Below are 19,815 nucleotides of genomic sequence, written 5' to 3'. Positions count from 1 at the left end.
CACAATAAAACCAGTCAGTAAAACAGTAATAAACACCCTAAAATTACCAAGGGTAGTTGGTGATGGCAGTGGTCAGGAAACAGCCATTTACTTCTGAAACACTAACATTTAGATACGGCATGGAGGGCTGCAGAAGGCAGGCAGAACTGGCAAAAATTAGATGCCTTGTCGTGCATGGGCAGAAGTGCTTTCTACTAACAGAAAGCCACCTTTGGCCACAACCCATATGAAATAGAAAACAGGGACCAGCTCAAAACATTTTAAAAAAAAACCTTGTCCATCTCAGAACACTGTTCATTATCACCAAACCCGCATCACAGATGTGTTTTAAGATGCCTTTTAATAATGTGCTGCTTCTAATAATGTATTAGTTTTAAATGTTTTAATCAATTATATGTATTTTATGGTGTTTGCATTTGTGTTGTACCCGCCTTGATCCAGAGGGAGAGGCAGGTAACAAATAAATAAATAAATTATTATTATTATTATTATTATTATTATTATTATTATTATTATTATTATTATGTGTCTCAATGACTATGAATCAGGGAGAATATTTTGGATTGCCCAAGAAGTGGAGCTTTTCTTTTCTTTTCTTTTCTAAACTTATTGGTGGGGTAGAAGGTGGGGTGTTCAATGGAATTTTCAGTGTACTTCATACCAGTATAAAGTATATCAGGGTGACTTCAACCTCAGATAATCTGGAACAGTGTTTTGGTTTGCATTTTTCAAGGGAGAATTATCCTCCAAATTCGTAGAAAATTTTGTTTAATGGATTTTCACTAAACTGCACATGGGGAAAGCAAAGAAAAAGAAAAGAAAATCAGTGTAAAATTTGGAGACAGTTATTCAAAAATATTGAAGGCCCCTTCTTCAAATGTTGGAAACCTGTTTTGCAATGGATTTTTACCAGCATTTGTGTAGGTCGGAGGTTTAAATATAACTGAAGACAAATATTGATTTTCTAAAAACTGGAGGTGATTCCTCCTTGAAACATTGCAAACTTTGGAGAAAAATGTCTCCAGCAAGGAAGAAATCATGATTATTCAAACAGGGCTGGTTCTTCCATGAGTCATGGTGAAGCAGCCACGTCAGGCAGTGGATCTTGAAGAGGGATTCCGCCACCAGGAGAACTGTTCATCCTGCTCATCAATCCAAAAAGCCCTGCTGGATACTCTCCTCCTGCAGCAAGAGTGGCCGGCACAGCTGTCTAGAGGGCCACGTGCCTGATTCCTCACTCAGAGAATGGCAGCGAGCTGGTAGACTCTCTTGGAAGCCCTGCTGGCTGCTCAGAAGAGAGCCCGGCCGGCATGGCCCTCCAGAGAGCCCGGCCCACAGGCAATTCCACAGCCACCTCCCAAACAATGCATCAGTCTCATGAAGGACCCCTCACAATGAGGCATTGAGGGAGATGCCTACGGCATGTTGCTGCTGCAAAGGGAAGAGATGGGGTTGTTGTGGTTGCCACTGCCGCCATCAAGAGGCCAGGCCACCAACCACCACCATCACTGTTAGAGAAGATCAGAAGCGAAGGGAAGGGAGGACCATCACAGCCAGGGAGGAGGGGGTGGGTGGGCAGTGGGAGTGCCATCATCATCATCATCACTGGGGGGAAAGGGAAGAGGAGGATGAAAAAGTGGCCAGCTGGTCACCATCACTATAAGGGCAGTGAGAGACCCTGTGTTGGCCCTGGACTCAAAGGCCTAGATTAGATGTGACATTATTTGTATAAATGCCAGATTAGCAACAGCAAGACCCAGGATCAAGTCTCTGCTCTGCTACTTCTACTGTTTTTAATTTTAATGATTCTTTTATGAGCAAACCAAGTTATACATAATCTCCCCAACGAGGCCCGCCTGGTGCCAACATTGTTACCTTTTCGGCACCAGGTGAAGACTTTTCTCTTCTCCCAGGCATTTAACAGCATACATTGAGTTTTTAATTGATCTATCTTTGGCTGAGAGCTCAAAGTTGTTTTAAATGGATATTATCTTTGTATATTGTCTGTTTTTATATTTTTAAATTTTGTTTCTCAATTTTTAATGTTTTACTCTTTTGTAAACTGTCCAAAGAGCTTCGGCTATGATGCAGTATAAAAATGTTGTTGTTGTTGTTGTTGTTGTTGTTGATAATAATAATAATAATAATAATAATAATAATAATAATAATAATAATACATTTTATGTTTCTAAAGCCACAAGTGAATTTAGGTTTGTAATGAGTACTGAAAAAAAATAAGTATTGTATATTTTTCCATTCTCCCTAAAAATTCAGTTTTTCCCTAAAAAAAAACCTTAGTGGGGGGAAATGGCTTTTTTTTAAGGCTTCAACATTTCTGGAAATCTCTAAGATTATAGACTCCAGATACCATTCCTATATAGAAAGAACCCTGGATTGGATGTGTTCTAATACTCTTTTCTTTTATACACTGGAATCAGTCTCAAGTCAAATATATAGTTTTTAAAACGATGTCTTAACTGCATCTGTTTGACCCAATATAATTAAAAAAAAACAGTCATATGCATGTTTAGACCAAAAAAGTCCTACAAGTCCCAGCATCCCCCTGCTGCTTGGGGGAATCCTGGGAGTTGTAGGACCTTTTTCAGTCTAAATATGCATAGGATAGCACCCTATGTGCTTTTTCAAGTATTAGAATAGTCTTCCCCAAACTGGTGTTGTCCAGAGATTTTGAGCTACAACTCCCATCAACTTCAGCCAGCATGTCCATTATACATGTTAGTTGAGGAGGATGGGAGTTGTAGTCCAACACAAGGGCACCAGCTTGGGGAAGGCTGAATTAGGGGGTCCTTCTACTTGCCAACAATAAGACCTCGGTTGGTATGGGTTTTAAGTTTAAAATATCACCTTGTGTGTTCACCGGAGGGGTTCCACTCCACTGACATGAGGTTTTTACCAAAGTTTGAACAGATTGTGTTTCACTGCAAGTAACCCAGCATGTGATATGCACAAGGACAAACAGCCAGTAATTCACACACCCTCGGTGGTGCTAAACTTAACTAAACTTAGTGATATTCACTTCTATGCATCTCATCTTGGTATCATAGGGGAAGTCCAAAAACATCATCTATTACCATCATTTCCCGTCACAATTTATGACCAAGTATGTTCTGCTTTGTAACAGCAACCGTTACTTCTGCAATTTCCTGGCTCCACTGGGTCTATGGTTGTTTGTTGCATGAACACCATTTTAGCACATTGCTTGTTTTTATGCTTATTGCATTTCCTTTCCTCTCAGCATGAGAATCGTACATACTAGCAAACCTTTACTGAAGCAAAAGACTATATTCCTACAATTTTGCTTCTTTCAAATAGATCAGTCTCAGCTTACATCCGCTTTAAAGCTAACCAAAGAACCACATAGAAGCAAAAATACTGACTGAGAGTCTCCCAAAGCTAGATTTGTACATTATTTAGTGGTGGAGAACTCTCTCTACTTAAAAAAATGGAAAGAACATCTCCTTCTGGAGTTTCTGCCAGGATGTGGAAATGCAAGTATTGTTAGCTCCAACTCCTTGATTTATTTCGCCTCTTTTTGGAAAATAAACCCCCTTCAGGTTTTGATCCCAAGAACACTTACGAGAATGGAAGATCTGGTGAAATAAATAGGACTTATGGCTGAATAAATGGGTTATATCCAATGCTGTATGACCAGATTCACACAATAGAAATTTCCCTTCCCCTCATCTCCATGCAGACCCCCCAAGCCACACCCCCAATCTGCTCCTCCAGCCTCTCTTACCAGATGGGGGCCATGGGGACCATGCAGGGAGGGGGGGGGATCCGTTCTACTAATGGATGCCACTCTGTTGTTGGACAGACAACATTGGATACAACCCAATGCATTTACAATATTTAGAAAGGTCGTTATGAAGAAGACAAAGGAGAACAAACAACAGCAGCAGCCACCTTCGCAAATATTTATTAGTTACTAATAGGCAACTCTTTGCTTTGAATTGGATGTTTCATTTCCATATGTATAACTCTAGTTGTTTTCTAACTTTGCAACCAATTCTTTGGCATTGTAACTTTTAGTAAAATAAGGATATGAACGTGTCCAGTCGAGGTTACATGTGCCCAGGAAGTAGAATTTCCCCACACCTTTGGCCCGAAGATATTGAAAGTCAATACTTGTACACTTAACAAATAAGTACACTTGTTTAAGAGCTACTGGAATTATTTAAACGTTTCTATTACTGCAGTGAAGACCTCAGGCTTAGGCCTGATTTCATTGCCACAGTTATACATGCCTTCTGCCCCCCACCCACTCCACCCCATGCCCACCTCCATTTCGACTTGCAGCACACCATTCTGTAAGACTTGAAACAGACAACCATCTCAAAAGTCATGGCATTGAGATGGCATGGCTTCTCAATGCCATGGCTGCTGTTCATGCTGCTGCTGTTCTGTGAACAAGTCTGTATTCAAGGGCCCTCCAGTGGTATAAAAAAAAGACGACAAGGACATTTTGCAAAAAATGAAATTGCTGTTGCAAAGGTCAGGCTGTTTTTGCCAAGCTGGCACAACCTGAACTCAGCTGATCCAGGTCATGATTTGACACACTGCTATACGCCCAGGAGTGATTGAGCATTCCTGAAGTTTGTTATCTTAATGATAGCTAATAACTGCAGCTCTCAGGGTTGCATATTTTGTTTTCTGTGCCAGGCTCAGTCAGAGCAATACACCACTTCACAGTTTATGGCTGGCTATGGTTAGGGTGACCAAAGGAAAAGGAGGGCAGGGCTCCTGTATCTTTAACAGTTGTATTGAAAAGGAAATTTCAGCAGGTGTCTTTTGTATATATGGAGAACCTGGTGAAATTCCCTCTTCATCACAACAGTTAAAGCTGCAGGTGCCCTGCCCTCTTTTAAATCTGGTCACTCTAGCATAGCTCCTGCAGCTTTAACTGTTGTGATGAAGAGGGAATTTCACCAGGTTCTCCATCGTGGTCTCTATGCATCACACATATGGGCTCTGAGCCTGCGCGGAGACCTGAACCGGAACCTACTATAGCTTAGGGAGTTCCAGCTGGTGTCATTTGTATGCATGCAGCACCTGGTGAAATCCCCTCTGCATCACAGTAATGAAAGCTGCAGGAGCCCTGCCCTCATTTGTATCTGGTCACTCTAGTATAGTTAGAGTGCATGCATACAAATGACACCTGCTGAAATTCCCTTTTCTATACAGCTGGAGCCCTGTCCTCTTCTCCATATGGTCACCCTAATTTTCAATCTATCCATTTGTGCCTTTCAAAGAATTAGAGGGTATTCATTCCGAAGGTACTGACAAAAGAATCAAGGCACCAGTAACGAAAGGAGAACTGGGCAGTGAAAACCTGATAATGCTTTAACTCTGTTTGGCGAATACACACACATAGGCCAGAGCTGGCTTACCTCACCAGCACTGTGGCTGCGCTGTCTCGTCAAATGCTGCCGGTGGACCAAAGCACTGGTTGGCCTGCTGCTCTGCAAAGGAAGCCGTGGGTCGATGAACGTGGTGGTGCGGGAATTGTGGTCGACAAAAAAAGCCTAGTGAAACGGAGTAATACGAGAAAAGAAAGCATAACATTTATTTGCCATTCCTTGCTGTGATTGTGGGTATTTCTGACTGCACGTCTTCCTACATAACCTACATTTGTGAGAAGCAAAGCATCGGGTGGTTGCAGACACAGGAAGTCTGAGTTCTAATGACTGCTAAGCTTTGAACTTCACCATGTACCAGGGAACTTTTGCATCTCTTATTTCTTTCTTGCAACACAGGATTAACGCTACAGAGGTGGTCAATGCTCTATAAGTGGTCAATGCACAGTAGCACACAATAGCCAAGTAAAAGCACACTAAGGTTATCCAAGTGAGAGGGCTTGAACAACTAATTAAAGAGGATGATAGTGAGTTCACAAACGGGGGTTGAGGGACGGAGATTGAGAATTCAGGGATACCAAGCAGGCAGGAGGTAGCTGAGAAAAAGCCACACAAGGCCTATTGACAGGATAGGCTCTGATTTTGGGAATGATACTTGGGACAGGTAAGGAGGGCTAAATGTTACATATTTATTCAAAATAACTAGTCAGTATCTTTAGCTGTAAGTCTCTAGTTTCACTTATATCTTGGTAGGGTGACACACAAGTATCCCTTTTTTTAAAAAAAATAAATCAAAACCTACTTAAATTTTTTAAAACCCACCAACTACTTACTGTATAATTACATCCACAAATGGGTGAGTACACATGTGAAACATCTGATTACGTTCCATGGCACAATGTGATTACAGGTTGAAGCATGCCTAGTACAATTTGAGTAGGGCTATTCTAGGTAGGCCAACCAAAAAACAGCAATAAAAAACCAAATCCTGGGTAACCAAAGAAGCTGATTCCAAAAGTAGATTTTAAAATGCAATAGTAGGCCAAGAGCTTCTGAGCAGGAGAAGGAGCCTAAAGTAGGAAAACCTGGGGTAATGTAGGACACAAGCAAATGTTCTTCCACTTGTGAAGCAGCCAGTCACAAACCAGTTTATTTAAGAGTTTATTTATTTATTTATTTATTTATTTCATTTCATTTCTATACCAATAGCCGGTATTTTTTTAATTCACAAAAATTAAAACCATGAAGAGCATGAAGAAAATTTGGTTCAAGGGAGCTTATGCCATAACGAAGTCTTTAATATACCACAAGCCTCTTTCTTGTTATCTCGCATCTTAAAATAAATTATAGGAGTTACATAGAAAAATGGGGATTTCAACAGGTGCAACATTTCTCTGCACCTGCCACTAGCCTCTTTCCAAGGCCTATTTTCAGGATCTTTGTTACACCCTTATGCACGGAACTCCATCCTTAAACACAAACATTGTGCTCCTTCATTTTCTTCCTTCAAATCCCTCCTCAAAACCTACCTCTGCCATATGGTGTTGCTTTATTTCCTTAATCCCTACTCTAACTTAAGATTTAAGGCATCAAAGATACAAGACTCCTCACTCTGTCCAGACGCCCCATAAGCCAACCACTTAGCTAATGATAAAGTCAACACAAATGACCAACTTATCATGTGGTAAAGTTTTCCAGCACATGATTGTATGGTCAATATCTAGTACTACTACACATGTGGTGTATGTTTTGTTTCTGCTGCATATTCTTACATGTGGTAAAGACATGGAATCTTTACCAGGTGGTAAGTCTTCATCACATGTCCCACATTGTTGAGGTTGTCTGTATCAGTAACCTGTAGCTAGTGAAATGTATTTATTTATTTATTTACAATATTTATATACCACTCTATATCCAATAACATTCCTGAGTCGTGAACAATAAAAAAGAAGGGGGGATTAAAATGCCAAATTAAAACCTTTGAAATCAAATTATCCCAATAAAACTGTGGCTGGTTGGTCAAGGAAGGCTTGTTTAAATAAAAATGTTTTCAACAGGCATAGAAAACAAAACAATGTCGGTGCTTGCCTGACATCAACAGGCAGGGAGTTCCATAGAGAGTAAGTCAGTTCACCGAAGGCTTTACTCCGAGTAGATGCCAAATCAATCATCGGTTCATGTGGAACCGTCAGGAGTGTCTCATCTGGTGACCTCAGTAACTGGGCAGACTAGGAAGGAAGAAGGTGCTCTCAAGCTATAAAGTTTCACAACTAGAATCTTACTTTAAGGAACAGCTATTACTTATCTCCCTTGCTTGTTCTCCATTGATTCCAGACTTAGCTATCCCAAGTATTGTTCATGTACTCCGAAATATTTAAAAACTTGCAGGTTTTATGAGCTATGTTTTATTTATGTACTTTGAAAGACTGAAACACTTGCAATTTTCATGAGGTATTTTGGTTTTTTAAGCTTTCATGTATGTTTTGGTGTGTTTGCGGGTTACTTTCCCCCCTTCTTTTTCCATAGTCTTAAAAGTTAACTCATGCCAATAGTGGTGCTGTTTGCCAAATATGAAGATGTTTGTTTTAATTATTATTATTATTTATTTATATAGCACCATCAGTGTACATGGTGCTGTACAGAGTAAAACAATAAAATAGCAAAACCCTGCCACATAAGCTTACATTTTTTTATTATTATTATTATTATTATTATTATTATTTATTTTATTATTATTTATTTTATTATTATTTATTTATATAGCACCATCAATGTACATTCTAATAGAATCATAATAAAACAGTAAGAAGGGGAAGAGAATGCACCAAACAGTTGCCTGTTTGTTTCTAACAGATTACGTGCTTGCACATCTCAAAATTACACATACTCAAATACCTCATGAACAAATGTGACTTCAGGGATACCAAAATGTGGTTTCTTATTAAATAAAATCTGTCAGTAAACAAACTAGGAAGTAATTATGAAATGCTGCATGAAACAATGCAAGGATGGAAAGGGGGAACTAACGTCTTCACTACACAACAACAGGCTACGATGGAGCAAGAACACCCACGGAATAAGGCAACCCAGCCACAGCTATCTGCGTTCTGTACCTTAGCACTCATTTAAAAAATGGATGAACTCCCCTAGGTACATAATAATTTGGTTGTCCACATTTCACCCATTAATTGGCCCATCAGACTTCTGAAAACTTCCTATATTAACATGGCATATTTTATTCTGACATACTGGACACTAGATATCTTAATGAAACATCACAGTGCCTAAAAATTTGCAACCACCAAATTTGCAACCCGCCTGCATTGGCTGCCTATAGGTTTCCGAGCCCAATTCAAGGTGCTGTTTTTGCCCTATAAAGCCTTATATGGCTTGGGACCACAGTACCTGATGGAACACCACACCTGACATGAACCTACCCACTCACTGTGCTCTACATCTAAGGTCCTCTTCCGAGCGCCTACTCCGAGGGAAGCTCGGAGGATGGCAACAAGGGAGAGGGCCTTTTCAGTGGTGGCCCCCCAATTATGGAATGATCTCCCCAATGAGGCTCGCCTAGCGCCAACATTGTTATCTTTTCGGCGCCAAGTTAAGACCTTTTTCTTCTCCAAGGCATTTAACAGCATTTAACAACATATGCTGAGTTTGTTTGTTTTTAACGCACCCTAGAATAGCTGTTTTTACAAGGATATTGTTGTTTTTATGCTTTTTATGTTTTTAAAACTTTGTCTATTTGTTTTTAATGTTTACTGTTTTAAACTTTTGTAAACCACCCAGAGAGCTTCAGCTATGGGGCGGTATATAAATGCAATAAATAAATAAACCACCAGAAAAAAGAAATCACTAGGCACCTGCATCCTTCTGTGACAAAAAGGGAAGTGCTTTTGTTACTTTGGGGGGGGGTGTCTTAACAGCGCTGGGTTGGCGCCGCCTCCCTCTCAAACCCCGCGCTTTCCTTCCCCTGAGGTAGCATCAGGTAATCCAGATGATGAGAAGGGAGCGTGGGGTTTCTGGGTGGCCATCTGGGGACTGGAGTCACCCCCCCTCTTCCTGGTGGAAGGCGACCAATCGCAGGTCGCCTCCCACCAGGCATCACCCAGCCACGCCTCCACTGCGACTCCGGAGTGAGGCGATGGGCTGTCTTGCTGCCGTCTTGCACCTTCTCACCTCGCTCCAGAGAAATAAGTCAGGGCGAGTCCCCAACTTCTTTTCTCCGCAGCTTTGGCGGAAAGCCCCAGGGTGGGTGCATGATTGCAGCGGTGTCGTAGAACTGACGCCACGCCACCGCGCACCCACCTCGGGGCTTTCTGAGCATTCAGACAGCCCCTTGGATCTTTGCTGTATTAAACAACAAGAACAAGCATGTGTTTGGGACTCAAACGAAATAAATGGGTGAACCTTTGACTCATGTGAATTTTATTACTTAAGAGCTTGAGCGCCTCTGCTCAGGTTTTTGTTTCTGCTGTTGGGGGTGGGATGGAGTTAGACTCAGCCATTTGTGTCATCAACATAATTAAAGTGGAGTATTTTTTATTCAGATCCTATTTAATGCATTTTGCTGCAAGTACTCTGGCTTAACTGGTTTATGAATCCAGTCAGCTTGATGTCTATTCTATCTAATTCAAGATAGTGGATTTAGAAGAGAGTGCTAGCCTCCCACAGGCTAAAATTTTAATCAGATGAACCCTAAATCTAGCATATAACTTGAAAGATAAATTCAGAGCAAGTTTGTCCCGGAGGGAAATAACTGTTTCCATGTGAACAGTGTTGCATATGCACAATTCTTATTCTTACACAGCAATTTAGCAAACCATGCAGCATTCGTTTATGCCATACACTTAAGCAAGCAAGATGCTTTAAGGATTACACTAAATGAATGCAATCATATCTCGTTAAGCACGAGTGCTTTGAGGGCAGCCGGTAGCATTCTACTACATAATGAAACCCAGAATTGCCGCTTTGAAGCTTCATTAGAGAAAAGAAAAATCACTGGAGCTTCAAAGCTTTCGGCTAATCTGGACAATGGTACCGCAGCTGGAAACGGAGTTGAAGTATGTTTTTTTAAAACAAAACAAAACACCAGCCTAATTTTATACCCACCACTGGCCACCAGGCAAGGGTGTAGCCTGGACATTTACGGTGGTTGAGAAGAGAACAGGGTATTTTGGTTTGGACGAACTTCATATTTTACCCAGATGGGCAATGTATCCATTCAAACAGAAGTTCTTGTTTCAAGTAAACCATAAATATTGCATGCACGCATGAACATGCACGTACACACACTTTAATGCAATAGTTGCTAAGTTAATGAATTAGTGCTTAGGATGGGGCAGGCACTCATGACTGCTACCCCAGCACAACTGATCCACACTGTACATATCTGATTCCCTAAAACTTTCCTCTGGATCCAAGTGCCAAACCCAAAAGCAGACCCAGCCACTAGTGTACAGTTCATCTGTGAAATCGAAAGGCACTATAACCTTCTTCATCCTCAGTAGTCTAACATAGATTGCTGGTCAGCAACTAGTTTTGCCAGAGGGTCACTTTGAGAAGACATAGCTTTTGGATGAGTCAAAGACCCAACGCTCACTGTACAAACTGCCAACCCAGCAAATCTTGTTGTTTCAGTCACGTGCCCTGTCCACCTCTGGGTGGGTAACTGGGCAGAGGGTGGGGGGCAGACAGAACCTATATGGGAGTCTGGATTAAGAACAGGAGCTGTCCACGGTGGACTCTAGCCTATGTAATAGCTATAAAACCATACAGACAACAGACAATTTGATTTTGCTACTAAAACAGGGAGGAACTGCTCTGTATTCCTGCTTTATTTTCCAGGCAGCAGTCTGATAACCAGAAGTGAATTATGCTGCCATGAAGAAAAGAAAAGAAAAGAAAAGAAAAGAAAAGAAAAAAAACCTTGGTAAGACCAAAGTTGACAGGTTTGTCTATCCGTAAGGAAGCTTTCTTATAGCAAGAATATATTGTTGTGAGATCTTTTCTGTTGAGTTCTATTGTCACAAATCCCACAAGCTACCAGTTGGCCATCCCTGTTCTACTCTATTATGTAGTGACAAGTGCGGCGTGCAACAAAATGTTGCAGCACGAAGTGTTGCTATTCAGGTTTCCAGCCTCTCTATTCCATCCCAGTTTTCTGTTCCCCCCTCCCAACCCCACAACAGTAAGTCAGCATTCCAGGGCGACTAAACATACCCACTCCTCACTGGACTGCATTGGGGGATTTTCGCTCTCCCTTAGGATTCCCCCACCACCACCTAATTTTTTATATAAAAAAATTACTTCTGTAAACCTTGAAACTCCCCTATGGATGGACCAATCTATCAGCCTTGATCTTACCAAGGTTGTTGGCTTATTTAAGTCAACCTTGTGCCATCCCATTTCTGCATGAGTTTGTGATTATTATTCTTTTTTAAAAAATCTGTAAGGATACCTGTATGTATTTTTCATAACGTACACATTAATGTACACATGCGTTTTTGAATGGATATACCTATTGACTAAAGCATGTTTGTGAGCATTTTGGAAATTATGCATTTTTAAAATGTGCACATGTTGGCGGATTTTTTTCCCCCTATTGCTCCTCCAAGCCTGCTCTAATGCTTCCCCTTTTGTGTTTACTTTGGCTATATAAGCAACAGCATTCACCGCCTAAATGTTGGAAATAGAGGGAATGATGGAACCCCTCAAAAGCTGCTCAAGAAATTCCAAATAATCTCAGCATGAAGCAAAACCATGCATACATTAAGCATGTATGTGTTTTAGTAAGAACAGAAAGATTGTTATATTATCAGGCTTCAACTCATGCAACCACTTTTGTGACATCATGCGCACATGTCAAACTCATGTCCACAGTGGACTATGTGAAAACATACTCCTAGTGAGATAGCACCCAAAACCTCTAGGACTCAAAGCAGGGCGGGGTGGGTTTGCATGGTTTCCAAAACGTAGTTGTGAATGAGCCCTTACACTGAGTAGGTCCAGTATTTTAAAGGCAGTCAACTCCTGCTGGCCAACCCTGACTTGCAACTGGTCTCAAAACCTGATTCACAAGGGAACTCTTACGCTATAAAAGGCAGAAGGGAGAAATAAAATTGTCGGAGCTGCTTCCCCCCCCCCCACTCCCAACACATTCCAAAGTGATGTGCTGGTGCTGCCCTGAAGAGAGTTCCGCACAATGTTTTAAAAGCGGCATTTTAAAAGAACTGTTTGTGTGTGGGGGGGGGGGGAATAAACCACTCAACATGTGCTAGTGCTTATCGCATCTTTAAAATGTGCAAAACCTTCCTCTGCAGCAATGGCCCAGCCAGTTTGAAACCCCCGTTTTTAGTTGCTTTCTATTTTATCTTATCTGTTACTTTGAAGTCTAAGCAACCCACACTCTTCCACATCATGCCAGTCCTTTTCCAGCTTCATTGGCTGCCAGTCCAGGTCTGGGCCTGATTCAAAGTGCTGGTATTAACATTTAAAGCCCTAAACGGCTTGGAGCCAGGCTATCTGAAGGAATGCCTCCTCCCATATGTACCTGCCCGGACCGTAAGGTCATCCTCAGGGGTCCATCTGCGCGAGCCCCTGCCAAAGCAAGTGAGGCAGGTGGCTACCAGGAGGAGGGCCTTCTCTGCTGTGGCACCCCGGCTGTGGAATGAGCTCCCTAAGGAGGTTCGCTTGGCACCTACATTATATGCCTTTAGACGTCAGGTGAAGACCTTTTTATTCTCCCAGCATTTTAACAGTCTATAAATAAATTTTAACGTGGTGTTTTAAATTTGTAATTTTGCATTGCTGCTGTTTTTATCTGGTTGAGCTTTTATATTGTATTTTATATTATGGTTTTGTACTTTTGTTTTATACTTTGAATGGTTTTAATTTTTGTGAACCACCCAGAGAGCTCCGGCTATTGGGCAATATAGAAATGCAATAAATAAATAAATAAATATACTATCACACATTTAGCCTGAATTCTTTTTTAAATTAGAAACAACAATAGTGACTTGCCCAAGGTCACCTGATGACTCTAGCGGTGAACTTGAGCTTCAAGCCAAATACCCCTAAGACACCCTTGAACACAACTATTCACTAGACCAAACGGTTTGTCTCTTGCAAACAAAACGTGGAGCAATTTCTGGTAGTTTCCTGAATTTTCAAACTCTACGTGGTCTTCTAAGGATTTTGTCTGATCGTGATTCTTGTCTAGTCACTAAAAGACTGCACGGCAAGCAAGTGAGGAGGCACCGGACAGGCTGCAGTGCTGAAGCCCACTGGTGGTCCCAGCTCACTGTTTGGGAAATATTGTGTAGACCAATAAACAGCCTACAGGACAATGCAGATATGGAACATTACTGATTATGACCATCACCACCTGCCCTCCTGTAAGCCATTTCAACACTGCTGTCCCTACAGGGCAAAAAGGGAACTTCAACAGCACTATGCTTGTAATAAGATGCAAGTCTCAGAATCAGCATAAAGATATGAGTTATCCCTAAGCAGATTCACTGAGCTGTTAGGATAATTAGATCATCCCTAACATTGTTTCAAACCCAGCGTCTCTTGTCCTGTTCAAACATGTCAAATAAGAATAAGACTGGAAAGTGCTCATGGACAATGTCTCATTTCTATATTACAATGGGAAACCCATAGTACTACCTGGTGGTCCATGTATATATTCTCTTTTTAGAACCCATGAAGCCATTTTTAAAAAAATAATAGTTCTTAGTGCTAAAATTAATTCCGAGTAAAAATAATTTGTAAGGACAAGTTCTAATGTTACACCAGATTGAATGTAAGGTGTACCTCCCAGGCAGATTTTAACCCCAGCATCTCTTTTTAAATAGAACTAAACTCACCATTGTTTTGTGAATGGATTTATAACTCAAGTCTGTTCTAGGATGGTTTCTATACACTATAGTAGCTGTATTTTGCTCTCCCCTCACTGTCAAATCTGAAATGTTGCCCATATCAGCCACTGAACAGAAGGTTCTAATTTTGAGTTTCAAGGAGAAAATCCTCAAGGAGGGCTCTCTCTGCTGTGGCATCCCGGCTGTGGAATGAGCTCCCCAGAGAGGTCCGTCTGGCGCCTACACTGTACTCTTTTCATCGCCAGCTGAAGACCTTTTTATTCTCTCAGTATTTTAACACTTAATTTTAACTTAAATTTAAATTTTACTGTTCTAACTCTGTATTTTAATCTTATATTTTTATTTATTTATTTATTTAAGGATTTTTATGCCGCCATTCAGCCAAAAAAGGCTCTCATGGCAGCTTACAAAAGTATTTCTTGACAGTCCCTGCCCACAGGCTTACAATCTAAAAGACATGACACAAAAAGAAAGGGGATTGGGAGGGAGAAGGAGGAGGAGGGGGGAAAGGAAAGCAAATTCAGGCACTACAATCTTAGTTGGAAAGTTCAACAGTTACAGGTGACAGCAGGAGGGAGGGGGCTCTCAGCTGGAGCTGGACCCAGGCACGGTGGAGAGGTGCCTGGCTGCTGCTTCCTCCCTCACTGGTGGCCTCTGCAGAGACAGTTGGCAGCAGGAGGGAGGGGGCTCTCAGCTGGAGCTGGACCCAGGCACAGTGGAGAGGTGCCTGGCTGCTGCTTCCTCCCTCATTGGAGGCCTCTGCAGAGACAGTTGGTAGCAGGATAATTATATCAATTTTGCTGCGTGGTTTTATCCTGGTTGTGCTTTTTATACTGTATTTTATATCTGCATTTTTAACCTGTTGGTTGTTTTATTATGGTTTTAATTTTTGTGAACCGCCCAGAAAGTTTCAGCTATTGGGCGGTATAAAAACATAAATAAATAAATATAAATAAATAAATAAACCTGTAATCTCATAGTTAGATTAACCACAGTGCTAGGGGGCTATAGCCCCTGCCCAACATCTTGGGATGGGGGCATTAGCTAGCCCAAATTCCCAGCTTTCAAATAAAAAAGAGCAAATCTCTAGCCCGAGATATGACACAAATTTATTTATTTTTTACCTTGCCCTGATGATCGTGCTTCATTTCCCAACCCCTTGGCAACTCCAGCTGTTTGTTGGCAAACATATTCAAAAAGCCCACCAAGTCTCGATTATGCTGGTAGCGCTCAAAATGGTGGGTATCCCGTCGGACTTTGGTGATCATGTGCTTCAGACACGAATTGTTTGTAAACATGCGGTAGGCACTCTGGCAGGGGGAGAAGACATAAATAAAATAAAAATACTTATTTTCAAAAGCCGGCATTCGTTTTTGAATGCCTACACAGACTTTCAGAAGAGGGATAATGAAGCTGTGGAGTTCATCATTCATCTATTTCTTCTGAATGAGTAGCTCACCAGACCTGCTGTTGAATCCTCTGTGAAGTACAGCTTTTAATTAATTGCAAAGATGGGGTGATCTGTTTTCAGAGTTCAATCTGAGCCTGAACCTTGCAAAACGTGCTTTCAATGCTAATAATAGTAAATGTGCTATTGAACATGTGCATAATGTTTTTTCCTAATTCATCGAGAACATAGCCAGCTGACACGCATAGGGAAATGGGTTTCCAGGCAAGTATGAACCCCAACATTGCTCTTTTTTAAAATTAAGTGCACCAATGGACCTCATAATTAGATGTTGTTTTGTTGCACCTTCCAAATTTACATAAAGGGATTTCTAAAATCAGCACGTCAAGCTCCAGCAAGGGGGGATCAAGTAGAACCTTTACTTAAGACACATGGGGAAAGCGTTGTCAAAGAATTTGTAAATAATTATTGAAAAATCAAACAAATAGATGTTGTGTTATTAGCTATTACAAGGATTATTGGCTAATAAAGCTTAACAAGTTGTTCCAGCAACAAAATGTAGTGTGGCATATGATCATGTTCAGTGATCCAATCAACCAGCCATGGCTTTTTCAAGGTACTCCATTCTATTTCCCAATCCCCCACCCAGCCCCAACAGACTGTAAGCATTCTGTGGCCGCTGAGCATGCTCAGTCCTTAGGTCTCATCAGTCTGTTTCGGCACTTTTGTTGTTTTGCCCCCTGAAGGGTCCCCCCCCCAATGACCTTTTCCTACTTTCACAAACCTTGGGGTTCCCCAAGCCAACTGATACTTCTCTTTTGGTCCTCAGTTGCCCCCTTTCGGCTACGTTGGCAGGCTTATTCAGTAGAATTTTAGTATATTTTTAGTATGCTTTTAGAATGCTTTTAGGATGTTTTTAACACTGTATGCTATGTTTTTAATCAGTATTTTATGTATTTTATGCTTGCTGTTGTTTCCCGCCTCGATCCATTCGGAGAGGCGGGTAAGAAATAAATTAGTAGTAGTAGTACTCAGTACCTGAGTTCTTTGTTAGCAAATATGATAGTAAATACTGGGACTGTTAACTTTTTCCTGTATTCACTTTTCCCTTTCACCCTACTTTAGGGTGACTCTATGGAAAGGAGGACAGGGCTCCTGTATCTTTAACAGTTGCATAGAAAAGGGAATTTCAGCAGGTGTCATTTATATATATGGAGAACCTGGAGAAATTCCCTCTTCATCATAACAGTTAAAGCTGCAGGAGCTATACTAGAGTGACCAGATTCAAAAGAGGGCAGGGCTCCTGCAGCTTTAACTGTTGTGATGAACCAACTTGGGGCCCTTGTTTGGGCTGGAAAATAGTATAGATTTTTTAAATATATACAAATAAAGAAACTTATGTTTTGTTGCAGGTCTCACTTGCCATCATTCTAATGTGCTAAAATGCAGTACTGAAAATGCAAATACATCATACATGTCCACTGTTTGTACACAGCTAAACGTGTGCATGATACTCACAGGGTTAGAATGCAGCACTGTGAAGAACTCTGGGCTGATAAGAAATTTCACAGGGGGAGATTGTAGCAGTAAAGTAAGCCTGGATCTGGAGGTAGAATGAGGCAGAACATTCTCCCTGCGGAAATCTGACACAAACACATGCACACTCATGAATTAGTACAAAGACTTCAGTGTCATAAATTGAGAAATGAACGAAGATTAGCAATTTTTCCTTTTCATTTGTTAAAGACTGTTTGTCTCACATTAGTACTAACTGTAGCTACGGAGTGCAACTTTAAACAGTGCTTGAAATTATATAGATCATCAAAGTAAACATAGAATGCTAGTTGACCATCAGTTCAAGTGAATAGTGAATGATAGTTGGTCTGTAACAATCAGTGTTTGAAATAGTTATAATTCTCCTGTACTTCAGAAATCTGCTTTTGACAGAGACTGCTATATATAGGGTTATGGCTCATTATTATTGCAGGATCAATTGGCTAGAATGTTATTAACTGAAAAATGTGGAGATGATGATAGATAAAGGGTGGGAATTCTAGCTGGCAGAAAAACAAATAACGTCAGGAGTTAAAGGAGAATATAGAGAGTGTGATAAAAATTCATCAGGTTCTTGTTAACACTATGAATTAACAATGCACTGTATAAGCCATTGCGAAGTTTAAGGTTATTTACCTAACAGCAGTTTACTCCCAAGAAACATCTCAAATAATTTAGTCAGCTACTATGGGGGATGTTCGTTGCTGGGATATCCAGTTCTTTTTTTTACTTGATGAAGTTCTGCACCATGTATGGCTCGATTTGTGTTTGCAAGCCAAGCTATAGGGTTTCTCCAGAACTCCAAGAACTTTTTTTGCACATTTTTTGCATGTTCCACAATTTGTGCAAATTTCTGAGCAATTCGCACAGGTTCTGGGATAATTTGCAGAAATTGGTTAGAAATTTGCCCAAATTGTAGATCCTGGTGTGTGTGTGTGTGTAAATTGCCTGATCTGGCCCGACTCGCTGTAGATCGAGTCAAGCACTGCAGCAAGAACTGAAACAAAGTTCAGGGGGATGGTCCTAGGAAAACTCCTAGAACTCCACCCCCCAAATGGATTTCTCCCACATCCCTAGCCACCACTGCAAGGTGTTTAGCTTGGGGAAAAGGAGGCTAAGGGAAGACATGATAGAGGTGTACAAAATTATGCATGGTATGGAGAATGTGGATAGGGAGACATTTTTCTCCCTCTCTCAAAATACTAGAACCCAGGGTCATCCCCTGAAGCTGATTGGTGGGAGATCCAGGACAAATAAAAAGTACTTCTTCACACAGCGCATAGTTAAATTATGGAACTCACTACGACAAGATGTAATGATGGCCACCAATCTGGATGGCTTCAAAAGGGGGCTGGATCAATTCCTGGAGGTGAAGGCTATCAATGGCTACTAGCCCTGATGGTTGTGTGCTATCTCCCGTATTCAAGGCAGTAAGCCTGTGTGCACCAGTTGCTGGGGAACATGGGTGGGAGGGTGCTGTTGCACCTTATCCTGCTTTGTTGGTCCCTGGTCAACAGCTGGTTGGCCACTGTGTGAACAGAGGGCTGGACTAGACGGACCCTTGGTCTGATCCAGCATCAGGGCACTTCTTATGTTCTTATGTATAGATGAACTGATATGAGGAAAAGCATAGATTCTTCTGCTGAAAATTATTATGCAATAGTGTGGAGATGGAAATCTGAGATGCATGTCATACGCTTCCGTTATGGCTTTTTTCATTATGCTATTATGGCTCCTAGCATGCTTGCCCCTCTCCTGCCTGCTACAAAAGTTGATCATTTAAATGGTTGAGTTGATTTTTAACTTACATTTTTGCTGGTGTATTTTGGATGTTCATTGCAAAGTACGAGTTTGCAAAATTAAACTGTGTTAGTATTATGGGAGCACACAATAAAAATGAACTTGTCTAATCCTAACTTAAAACCATGTAAGCTAGTGGCCATCACCACATCTTGTGGCAGTGATTTCCATAACTTAATTATGCTTTGAGTAAAGAAGGAATGCCTTTTGCGTGACCTGAAACAACCACAACTCAACTTCATCACTTACTCAACCTTATCATTTACGCAACCTCATCACTTACTCAACCTCATCACTGAGTGACTCAAGAAAAGCAGAGAGTTTTCTGCTGTAAATTATCAAGACATAAAAGTATTCCTCATAATATACACTAGGGGTGTGTGCATCGTACTGGAAAGACTTAATAACCACGAACATCCGTGGAGCATTCAAACTTCCAGAGTGGAAATTGGCCGCTTCTAAACCCATAGAATAATTTCAGAGCGGAGACAGGCTCAATCAGAGCTTCTAACATCTCTGAAATTATTCAACCGTTTAGTGTGTGTGTGTGTGTGTGTGTGTGTGTGTGTGTGAGGTGTGTCTAATTGAAAACCTCCCAATAAGGAACATAGGGTGATGGGGTGGGGTAGTTTTGATAATTAATATTGACATCTATGGCTACCAATTAGGAATTGCCACAGCGCTGTCCATGACCATGTTGTCCTCCAATCATAGTGTTCGGGGGGGAAATACCGGTCATTTTTCTGCGCTCATTGGCGTTCTGTCTGGCAGCGTTCATATCAGAGAG

At 41.1% G+C, this 19,815-nt stretch overlaps 1 protein-coding gene across 1 annotated transcript in view; it reads right to left on the bottom strand.

The window, feature by feature from the left end:
• HECW2 (HECT, C2 and WW domain containing E3 ubiquitin protein ligase 2) overlaps positions 1–19,815 on the bottom strand; it is a 198,942-nt gene that overhangs the window by 51,877 nt on the left and 127,250 nt on the right. The window contains exons 14-16 of the mRNA XM_063116233.1: positions 17,193–17,317; positions 15,391–15,576; positions 5,412–5,546 (exon numbers count right to left, since the gene is read on the bottom strand). Coding sequence (XP_062972303.1) covers positions 5,412–5,546; positions 15,391–15,576; positions 17,193–17,317 — 446 coding nt within the window. The remainder of the gene's footprint in view (positions 1–5,411; positions 5,547–15,390; positions 15,577–17,192; positions 17,318–19,815) is intronic.

The sequence above is a fragment of the Elgaria multicarinata genome, chromosome 2 (assembly GCF_023053635.1).
Source record: "Elgaria multicarinata webbii isolate HBS135686 ecotype San Diego chromosome 2, rElgMul1.1.pri, whole genome shotgun sequence".
Lineage (NCBI taxonomy): Eukaryota > Metazoa > Chordata > Lepidosauria > Squamata > Anguidae > Elgaria > Elgaria multicarinata.
Note: the sequence above shows the minus strand (reverse complement) of the source record. Positions and strands in the feature narration are given on the sequence as shown.